This window comes from Zingiber officinale, chromosome 6A (assembly GCF_018446385.1).
Source record: "Zingiber officinale cultivar Zhangliang chromosome 6A, Zo_v1.1, whole genome shotgun sequence".
Lineage (NCBI taxonomy): Eukaryota > Viridiplantae > Streptophyta > Magnoliopsida > Zingiberales > Zingiberaceae > Zingiber > Zingiber officinale.
Genome location: NC_055997.1, coordinates 117,462,840 through 117,474,373, shown reverse-complemented (window position 1 = coordinate 117,474,373; position 11,534 = coordinate 117,462,840). Strand labels below are relative to the sequence as shown.

General features: G+C 34.7%; 1 protein-coding gene across 2 annotated transcripts; it reads left to right on the top strand.

Moving 5' to 3' along the window:
• The first annotated feature begins 371 nt into the window (after positions 1-371).
• Positions 372-11,118, top strand: LOC121997672 (kinesin-like protein KIN-14A). 2 transcript variants are annotated; one of them, XM_042552221.1, is made up of 20 exons: positions 372-579; positions 890-1,047; positions 1,161-1,301; positions 1,382-1,628; positions 2,114-2,214; positions 2,288-2,341; positions 3,662-3,733; positions 3,922-3,996; positions 4,501-4,582; positions 4,704-4,799; positions 4,864-5,031; positions 5,120-5,226; positions 5,319-5,494; positions 5,578-5,742; positions 6,786-7,036; positions 7,133-7,296; positions 7,732-8,037; positions 8,096-8,472; positions 8,573-8,754; positions 10,463-11,118. In XM_042552221.1, exons 1-20 carry the CDS (start codon positions 492-494, stop codon positions 10,534-10,536), a joined length of 3,084 nt encoding a protein of 1,027 aa, XP_042408155.1. In that variant the 5' UTR covers positions 372-491; the 3' UTR covers positions 10,537-11,118. The 2 variants fall into 2 exon arrangements, with proteins under 2 accessions (XP_042408155.1, XP_042408156.1); XM_042552222.1 differs by having other exon boundaries at positions 377-579; positions 7,732-7,929.
• Positions 11,119-11,534: the final 416 nt, after the last annotated feature.

The window sequence follows — 11,534 nt, the reverse complement described above, 5'->3', positions numbered from 1 at the left end:
GTCGTGCTACATAACTAACGGGATCAACCCGAGAATAGCACGCACGCACGGTCGGGTTGATTCGAGAGTCGAGCACAAGTATTTTCGTTCCACCGTGATTCAATTATACAGTCGCATTGATTCGGATATAATCGAGCTGTGCGGATCGACGCGACAACTGCACGTTGACATCCCTGAACCAAATCTAGCATACGATCGATCAGTTGCTCGAGGGCTGAGGTGGCGATCTATCGCGACTGGTATCGTCCGTCGATCGAAGCTCCAACGATGAGGGCCAAGGTTTAAGGGTTCGGATCGTTTGTCAACGGCATTATCGTCGGCAGCGGACCTACCGATTCGAATTCGAACTCTGTCTCTCTCTCCATTCATTTCTATATTTTGAACCTTCCAATCTCGCAGTTTCCTTTTCCACTTCCTCGCCCAGCAATCGCGAAACGCTTTCTTTCCGTTCTTGCCTACCGCACTCTTCCTTTGCTCGAAGAAGAAGAAGAATGGAAGACGGGGGGCGAAGAAACGAGGAGCCTTGCAGGTTGTCCTTTCGCGATGGCCGGTTAGCCTCGAGAAAGGCCGAAGAAGCTGGTGCGCTACCTTCTTCTTTATCCGTATACTTCTAGTCGCTCTCGGTTTTGTTTCCGAAACGGGGTCGTTTTTTCCCCCTCTTCTCGCACAGAAAAGCTTCTACTAAAGTTTGGGTTTTTCTGTGCCGAAAAGTGTACTTTATGGTTTGAAAACTACGCATTTTCATTCCCTACACGAGTTTGGGAGTTATTCGGTTTGTGATTTTTTTTTTTTGCCAACAATATAGGTTTCTTTTCGCAGATTGAGTTCATTTGATCGATTATAGATTTTTTACTTAGAATCTGAGGAAATCTTGTTCCAATTTTGGCAGCTCTGAGGCGATATGAAGCCGCCAGCTGGCTCGAGAGTATCGTGGGACCTCTTCGATTGCCTCCTCTGCCCACTGAGAAGGAATTTCATGCCTGTTTGAGGAGTGGCATCGTCCTTTGCAATGCCATCAACAAGATTCAGCCTGGTGCTATTCCCAAAGTAATGTGATCAGTTGGCTTCATTTTTTTTTTCCATGGTCGTATCGTTCCTTTTTTCACTATGATCTAACATCTTCTTTCTTTTCTTTTCTTCTTCTCTGATGCTTTGTAAAGGTGGTTGTAAATCAATCCGCAGGCACCGCCTGGGACACCCAACCTTTACCCGCCTATCAATATTTCGAGAACATTAGAAACTTCTTAGTCGCGGTTGAGGAGCTCAAGCTGCCAAGCTTCGAGGCTTCAGATCTTGAAAGGGTTAGGCATTGTTAACCATGGGCATAAAATATTTTCTTCAAGTTGTTTCACTTTTCACGGAAACAATCATTTTGTAACAGGACAACGAGGAGATTGGTTCGGCTGCTAAAGTTGTCGATTGCATTCTCACTTTAAAAACCTATCATGATTTCCAGCAATCCAATGGTGGTAATGGGTGGAAGCATCTCAAATCTCCACTTCCTCTACTATCCACTTCACGAATCAAACCACATGTTACCTCATCTGGATCTCTTCGTAGCAAATGTTTAGATATGTCAACTGCCAAGATGCAACAATCCACCAAGGCCAAGGATCTAAATGATCAAGGTGTTAATTATAATTTGATTGAAACCAATTCTTAGAACAAATGAATTCTGACATCATAGCATCGCATAAACAATTCTTAAATATAAAAAGTAACTCCTTTGCTTGATAATATGAAATGGAATTACATCGTTTAGGCAGTTTACTGAACTACTGTTAACTTAAATGTGGTAAAATTAGTAACGTAAGAAGGAAAGTGGTAGGGCTACTTAGAGGAGACCTGACAGTTCCATAAATTTTGCCAATTGGAATTCTGATCCAAGATAGGTCAATATAAAAAATTATGTATTCCCTTTCAAAGTGTTTCTTATCTCAAGAAGTGTAATTCCCCATGGTAGGTCAATGAGTGTCATTTTTTAGAACATCCAAGAGCACTTCTCGATGGTTCTCTTAAGAAGTTTAATTATCTATAGTAGATAAATGAATGCTATTTATTAGAACATCCAAGAACTGCCCTATGGTTCTTATTTTGTTCCTTATTTATCCAGATGCATTAGGCTCCCTTGTCACAGTGCTTTCCAATTTGATGTTGAATTCAAAAGAGAACATTGATCAAAGCCTTGTGGATTCATGGAATGACGGAAAAACAGTAAACTTCATTTTTTACTATATCTCATTCATACTTAAGATACTTTTATCTTAAACTAACCTTTCCATGGCAGGACCGTGCTAAGTTATTCAGCAAAATAATGTCAAGTTGTTTGGATGATCAACAGGTACATGATTTAATGCAAATGCAAACATATTCACCAGTTACTTGTAAAATCTGATTAAGAGGAGAAAAGATGCAAAGCAAATTTAAGTGCATCATTTTAGTTGATGTGAATGCCAACATAAGTTCTAAGACCTCAAGATTCTTTTTATATTGCTTAATAGTGATAAATTAACCTTTTTTAATCTAATAATCATTGTAGATATAATAATTGTATTTAATATCTAGCACTGAAATTGAATTTAAATTCATCAATGCTTTGTTACTTTTCTTGTATCCGAGAAAGATTCTGAATATAGACATGATCAGTGCACTATAATCATCTTCTCATGTAAGAAGGCTATTGATTTTGGATCATCATTTTCTTTTCGCAAAATTTTATATAGTGATCCGATGACACAACCTGACCTGATACTACTCCAGGCTGTGTGTTTGATCTGACTGTTGGTTGCACTATTCCAACCTGATCCTATTTAGGGTTGGGTAATGCACTGAGATTGTGTTGGGTGAAGCCGTGTAGAAGTATCAACTACCAAATGGGTTGGCCTAACATGGGTTGGGCTGTGCTTGGCACAACCTCACCATGTAAAAGATTGTTATATTAAATATGCAATTGACCTATTAAGAGGTCAATCCAATGAATCATATTATTTGTGCTAGTTCTCAGTATGATACAATTCAACCAATTGATCCACTAATTCAACCATTTTTTGATTCAATATAACTATGGTTTAGCCCACATAAATCCTTATGTAATCATAAGAAGATGCAATGTGATCATAAATCCTTATGTAATCATGCATGAGCCGATGCGGCTGCAGGAGCGTTATACTTGAAATTTGTGAAAAATCAAGTACTGATTGTTAAACAGACAAGGAAGTGCCATCAATAAAATTGTTAATGGATCATCTAGAAAACAAAGTTCCAACATTTGCAAATGATTATAAAATGTTCAATTCATCTTTATCTAACTGAAGTACAAATTATGCACCAGAAGTGTTTTGCTTATTTTCAAATAGACAATTAAATGATTTAATTTCTACAATTGCCATTAAATTCACACATACAGCTTGGATTTTTTTTTTTTATTAAGGATATAGCAACACCTATTAGCATAAAAGATACGGGATATTCATTTAATTTTATGCATGTATTATTCTTTCCATGCTTTTATGTTGTGCATATTTCAAGTAACTATAGGAATGGTAAGCTTGTGCTTCAATTTTTTTCCTGAATCCTTGCTGCTACATGTGTTTGGTTATTGTTGGAAGTTCTGCAAGGTATGTATAAGTCTAATCTTAGTCCTGTTTCTGCATTTTTGAAGTTATCATTCATTCAAGACCTTTGGTTGAAAGGAAATTCCAAAGGTAGATGTTCAACCAACTTACTAGATAAGGTACATCTTCTTTATCTGACTCTTAATCATTTTAATCTGACCTAAAAGCACTTTTCAGATAATAATTAATTAATACTTGTTCCAGTAAATGGAGTAAAGTTTGATCTATATGAAAAAAAGAATATAATTGCTTGATAAGTTCCTTATCTTAACAAAATTACTGACAACATATTTATTTGGATTTGCAGCATCGTAGTTTGCCCTTGGAACATGGTGATTACAACTATCGGAATCAATTGGAAGCACAAGAAAAGGAATTAGTGGTATTATGTGCTTGTATGAATAATGAGCTTCTAATTTTCCTTAGAATATAGTCAAACATAGACCTTCATTCATTTATAAGCACATTAAATGGAAGAATGGATCGTGTCAAGTTACTACAGAATAAATGATACAAGTAGATGGTAATGCTTGAGTAAATGAACAAGAAGAATCACATCAAGGACATTGCTCAGACATATTCCTAACTACCTCTAATTTCTCTTTCCTAATCACAAATGCTCATTAAGTTGACTCATGCTTTTAGTGAATCCATATTTGAGGAGAAGTCCTACATTAGATTTGTTCTGAAGACAACTTCTGGCAAGCATTTTGAGGATATTACCTTTGTGTTTTTTAGATCATAATAGAAAGTAATCAGTCTGGAGAAGTTTAATTGTTCTATAATTGTTCTGTAACTGCAGTGCATCAAAGGTACATATGTCAGATTTGATGCAAGTTTAATTTTACAATTTGGCTAATCTGGAGAAGTTTCACTTACTCTGCAGGAACTGAAGATTCTTTTGTCAGAAGCCAGAGCAGAATTCATCAATTTGCAAACCCAGATACAAAAAGATTTCATACAATTAGGTAGATAAGTGATTGTTATTTGTATTATTAGTAACTGACGACTATATGCTGGCACTTTTCTGAAGATATGCTGAATTAATCTTATCTGCTAAACTTGTTCTCTGTTGTCTATGTTATTTAGCAACACAGATTCATGAGTTATCTGTTGCTGCTTCTGGATACCATCAGGCCATCAAAGAAAATAGAAATTTGTATAATATTCTTCAAGAACTAAAAGGTAGATTTCCTCCATTTGCACAGATAGAATGGATCAAATCAGATATCTAACTTCCTTTCTCCAGGAAATATTCGAGTATTCTGCAGGATCAGACCAATCTTCAATTCACAAGAAAGTTGTATAGAGTACATAGGGAATGATGGTTCTTTGATGGTCTTTGATCCATACAGACCACACAATACACGCAAAGTTTTCCAGTTTAACAAAGTATTTGGTCCACAAACTACTCAATGTAACAATCTACAACTCTATTATCATCTTGGCCACTGAAGCAACTGATGAAAGTGAAAACTAACTCATGTCTAAATCTAAATATCCAGGTGAAGTCTACAATGAAACTCAAGCTTTAATAAGATCTGTCATGGATGGGTATAATGTATGCATATTTGCTTATGGGCAAACAGGGGCTGGTAAAACTTATACCATGGTACAAATATTAAGTTTTTATTTGCAGTTCTTGATGAATGATAAATCTTAATTCTTGATACTTACTATTCTAGTATATTGATATTGAAATAGTGTGGAACATCAACCGGTTTATGTGAGGAAATTGGAATCAATCACATGGCTCTGAATGATCTCTTTCACATATCCAGCGTTCGCGAGGACATCACATATGAAATATATGTACAGATGGTCGAGATCTATAACGAGATAGTCCGGGACCTCCTCTGTCAAGATGCAACAAATTCAAAATATCCTTTTGAGTTTCATCCCAAGTTTACTTCAGTTACCCATTAATTTTTTTTTTTCAATTGTTGATTGACTATAATAGTACGTTAGAGATCAGGAATGCCTTGGGATTTGGTGGGCTGAGCATTCCTAATGCCACCATGCAGTCTGTTCAGTCTAGTGCTGATGTTCTAAATTTGATGAGATTGGGAGAGAAGAACCGGGCATTTAGCTCAACTGCAATGAACCATAGAAGCAGCCGCTCACACAGGTACCTAAGAATTTATTATGTTAAATGCTAGATCTATCATGAATTTTTTAGGTTTTATCAAAGGTATCATGAATTTTCATTTTTAATGTACATCACATTTTTTTTACTATGTAACAAATATATCATGAACTTTTGAGAGGCTACCAAATCTATCATGGATTTTCAGTTTTATCACACATCACATTTTTAACTTTGTAACAAATCTGGCAAAGTCATGGCTTAACACACAGAATAACATTTTTATGAATATTACGTTCATCATATACTCATTTAACAATTCTAATAGAACTATAGAAGTGTTAATATATACTTATTTGCTTATTTGAGAATTTAACGAAGTATCAAACTGTTATAAAATGTCATACGAAATTAATACTTTGGCATACTTGATCATTGGAGAATTTAATGAATTGTCAAAATGACATAAAATGGCATACAAAAATACTAGTTTGAAGAAAGAATTAAAAATTTAATCATACATACATCAATATATGAGGTAATGTAATATGAAAATTACTTTGTAACAAATCTACCAACGAACTAATTCATAGAATGACATTGTTTTGAAGAATATTAGCTGCCTATTAATTCATCAATTCTAATCACAATTTTCAGAGAAAAAATAAATCAACTTTTGTTTGATAGAAGTAGTAATATATGACATTCTTAATCATTAAAGAATGTCATCTGAAAACAACTTTGTAACAGATCTAACAACAAACTAACTTGCAGAATGCATTGTTTTGAAGAATGTTATGTCTGTCTACTGAATCAACAATTATTCTTTTTTACAAAATTTAAAATAAATCAATTTTTTCTTGACAGAAGACAAACTTGATCATTAGAGAATTTAATAATGTGTCAAAATGACATGATGTCATGTAATTGATAGAACGTGATGTATTTATTAGAAAGTAAAAGTTCATAAAATGTTTATTATAACCTCAAAAGTTTGCAATAAACTAGTAATTAAACCTTTCTTATGGATAGTTGTGTTTCTTCTAATATTTGTACTACTGATTTTAATTTCTATTTATGAGCAGTGTCTTGACAGTTCATGTGCATGGTAAAGACATGTCTGGAAACACAACAACCAGTTGCCTGCATTTAGTTGACCTTGCAGGTAGTGAGAGAGTGGATAAATCAGAAGCCACAGGGGATACTTTGAAGGAAGCTCAATTTATTAACAAATCACTTTCTTGTTTGGGAGATGTTATTATGGCCTTGGCTCAGAAGAATTCCCACATTCCATATAGAAATAGCAAGCTTACACAACTCCTACAGAACTCACTAGGTTCTGAACCACATGCAATCCTTTCTATCGCTCATCTCATAACTAAATTGAGTATATGTTTTCATTCAAATCTTCTGTTTGTCTTTTAACTACTAGGTGGAAATGCAAAGATGTTGATGCTTGCTCATGTAAGCCCGGAAGCAGATTCTTATGGAGAAACAATTAGTACACTTAAATTTGCACAAAGAACATCAACAGTTGAACTCGGTACTCCTCGCCAAAACAAGGAAAGCAGTGAAATCCAGGAACTAAAAGAACAGGTATCACAATCCTTTTTGGCACCATTTTATAGTGTTTTAAACATTTTAGATTTTGACTACTTCATTTCTGCATTTCTTGTATGTGTTCTGTTGTGGGGGTCCACTCACTATTAGGTGCCAATATATCAAGATAATTGAATGAGCCATATTAGTGGTTCCACAATTTGTTGAAGCATTCTGTTATGAGAAATATTTTTATTTTTATTCTTTTATTAAAGTAAAGGAAATGATTTCTAGAAATATATAAATGTTGCACCTTTATTTTGTAGCTAAGGTCTAAGGATGGCAGTGGGTCAAGGAGCACCTACATGTTTTTTAGTTTTTTCAAGATCAATTTATTTAATTTATTTAAGTGAACACATTTTTTTTCTTTCCCCATTGTATATGCTTTTGTTCTTTGTAATCTGGAAGTCCTAACCATGGATTCATCAGCAGATAGACAATCTCAAGAAGGCTTTGGCTGCCAAGGAAGGAAACAAGGTTATGCATGCACCTAAGACAAAAGAACATACTCCTGTAGCAGAGAGGTCAAGAAAAATGATTGATCGCACTCCACCACGTCCACGAAGGTTGAGCATTGAGAACACTAGCACTTCAAAGATTAGAGCATCAAACAATCCGGATGATATGCAGGTGCTAAAATATACTTCAGAGTATAGTTTAGTTTGTAATAGCAAATTGAGTTATGAAGGACTAAGTTGTGAAAAGAATCAGCAAGCAAAAAGAAATGCAGATTCAGATGTAAGCAATCTTTAGTTTAGCTTCTCTATTTTATTCTCATTAGTTTCTCATGTTGCAGCAATCATCAAAAGTGTGTCCAGAAGCACCCGTGGAGATTGAAAATAATTGTGGAAATGTGGTTTTGCTAGATGTCTCAGAAGTGAATGCTGACATGAACAATGAGAACCCTGTAGCTGGTGGCAGTGGCAAGGATCCCCATCAACCTTTGCCAAGTAGCCAAACCGCACATGCAGAGAGTAGGATCCCAAGGATTGAAGGTGGTTCTAGAATAGAACAAAGATCCCCTGATCGAGCAAGAAAGTTTGATGTGATTACTACTCCTACCAGAACATCAATTATCAACAGAAGTTTTAATAAAGTTTCCATCAGCAAAGGATCTCACTTGAGGAAATCCTTGCAGACAATTGGCAGACTGATCAATGTCTCCGAGAAGAGGTAGTAGATTAGATATAGTGGCAATTATGACACAGTCAGCAACTTTCTTTTCTGGAAACACTCAGATTTAGTTGACTTGTAACTATCTATAAATGTTCAGGAACAATATGTGTCCTACAGAAACACCCACCTCAAAATTTGTCAAAAAGACCAACTTTGATGAGAAGACGCCAATTACCAGTGATGCAAAATTAAGAAGGCGCCAATCTTTGACTACTATCGAGACATTAGGCTCAAGTGTATCAAGGAGGACATCAATTGGTGGAAAGTCAATTGATTCAAGTGAGTGGAAATCTAAATCCTTTATTCTTTCTTTATCTCTCAATATCTAGAGAATCTACCTATAATCTACCTGTGCCAGAGTAGATTTAGCAATAGATACTAAAAAGTGCACATACAATCATGAAAATCTTACTATGCATAAAGGTTTCTTCAATGCCAAGTATAGCCATGCCTCAGATATATATATAAATATTTTACTAATACAATTGTTTTCCTTTCTGTAATTTACGAATTCATGCACTCGGCTTTAAGAAATACTTAAAACATGCACTCAAGTTTGATATTTATAAAAGAGTTCAGTTGTTTCCCAAAATGTCCCTCCGCCCATTGCAGCCCAAAACTAAACTACTGAACAAGTTTTGGTTTGCCTGAGCTAAATTGAACAATGATGAAAATTTGATTATCTCATTAAACATTTTCTCTCAATAGTCATTTATTTTATAGTTCAAATTTGTACCAAATTATGTTGTTGCACTCCTGGTGATCCCTTGAATCTATTCATGTTTTTTTTTTCCAGATTTGGAATCCTTAAGAGTTTTAGGGTATGACTTTTTGCCATTAATGATTCAAAGATTTTTTGGGAACGGCTTATTGATAATCTTAAAGAGCTTAGATTTGATCTAAATTTACATTATTGTATTCTTGATAGTCTCCTAAATCCATGGATTTTTTATTATTATTTTCGCCCTTAGCGTCATTAATGACTTTATGCCAAAAGTATTTGATGAACACCCTTGATCAAAAGTATTTGCTGGCTCTAAAGTTCTTGGATTCCTAATAATAAACCAAAAGGGCTCTAAATTAAAAATAATAATAACATAGATGGATTCAGGTGACCATCAAGAATGCAACAAAGTAAATTTAGAATAAATCTGAGTGCTTAAGGACTTCAAATTTAGAAAGAAAATATGAACGAATTCAGGGGATCACTAGGAGTGTGACTGTGCAAATTTGAAATAAATTTGAGCTCTTTAAAGTCATTCATGATGAAATAACTAAGTTTATGCTTTTTGCCTTAGTTCAGTTTGGTTCAGGCAACAAAAAACCAATCCAACACTTTAGTTCTGGTTGCAATGGGCGAAGGAGCATTTTGGGGAACAGTGTGCCCTTTGGGTGTACGTTTTGAGTGTTTCTAAAAGTTGTGTGCATGATTTGGTAAATTATTCAACATTAGAATTTGTAAACAATTTTTATCAACCCATTCTTTCCTTGAATTTGCACATCGTCCTAGCCAATCACAATTGCATGACTACATAGTTGTTTGGCATTTATCCCAACATAAATTCTATGGAGGATCCAATATTTCATTTTCTCGGCCATAAACTGGAGAATGGCTGATGATGAATTTGAGTTTTATCACAGCAAAGAAGACACCTTCTAGTGACATCTCTATAATTAAATGCCTGACTAAAAGCTTGTGGGTATGTGAACCTTCTAAATGAACACGGCTTGTGGGCATCTAAACCTGTGATGTTTGATCTCATTTTATGCATGTTTCAAAAGTCCTGTGTCAAGTTTTAAATCTATTTCTTATGAACCATGTCTAATCATTTCCATTTGTATCTAGTTAATATATAATTTGAATATTATTAGTGATGTGGCAGATCATATAGCTTAATGGAGGAACACTAGAGATGAGAATGATTACAATAATTTTGCTGACAATATACTCGTAGAAATTCACCCTAATTTTGTTGATTGTTGCCAGCTTCAAGAAATCTTCAAAATATGAGAACACCTCCATCAGCGTGTCCATCTGCAAAGGCAACAAAGAGATTTTGAGGGAAGAATTGCTGCAGAATTTTGATGTTTGCTGACTCGTCTCGGTTGATTTTACGCAGAAACAAGTTGTCAATCTGCATCGCAATGAATGCCTGTGGATGTGAAGCAAACCATGCAGAGTCTGCTATTTCCAAATGGAAGCTTGATGTTTAGTTTAGCTAGCTGAAGGGACACTAAAGAACATGTCCCCATAATGTCTGTGGATGTGAAGCAAATCATGCAGAGTTTGCTATTTCCGAGTGAGATGAAGAGCATTTCTCAGATCAGCATCACAATCTTATTCAAGTGATTCAATTGCACAAAGATGATTTGTGGGATCAAAAAATGTCTAGTTTGATTGATCGATGTATTCGGAGCAGATATATTTGTAACTCAAGGTGTGTATTTGCATGGTGTTTCCATTGGAATTGTTGTGTGTTTACTCAGTCATTTGGTGGAAAAGTTGATCTGTGCGCGCCAGTGGGCAATAGAGTTTGGGAAGTTTATTGATTCGAAGTTGACTTAATGTTAAGGCTTTTGAAGGAGCTTGGATGATACCTTAGAGCAAGGAGGGTTGAGTGATTGCAAATGCAATCACAAAGATGTAATGGTTCCTCTAAGTTAAAAAAAAAAACAAAGATGGTACATTCGATGAACCATAGATTCGAAGAACTTCTTACATTTTATAGATTAAAAAACCATTGAGTCTATATCTTCCAAAAATAGAGTATTCAATTTGGTAGCAAAAATTGTTTAATTTATAATTTAAAATCTTTAATCAGAGAATTGCTGGTGTTAAGTAAAATTTGTTAATTTAAGTAGGCCACAAGACTTTCTTATTATAGTCATATCGTAATAATTAGGAAATAAACTTTGTTCTCGCTCCTTTCTTTTTATCCTATGAGAATTTAAATAAGATTTATTTTCTTTATATAGTTTGTCAATCTGATTAAAAATGAATAGTTATAATAAATATTTATATTAGTTATAGTAAAGTGTATTCTTTAATTTTATATAGG

Coding starts and splice junctions, on each gene's coding strand:
- LOC121997672 (XM_042552221.1), top strand. CDS start 492: ATGGAAGACGGGGGGCGAAGAAACGAGGAGCCTTGCAGGTTGTCCTTT. Junction 7,037..7,132: donor ACTCCTACAGAACTCACTAG/GTTCTGAACCAC, acceptor TTTAACTACTAG/GTGGAAATGCAAAGATGTTG. Junction 7,297..7,731: donor TCCAGGAACTAAAAGAACAG/GTATCACAATCC, acceptor ATTCATCAGCAG/ATAGACAATCTCAAGAAGGC.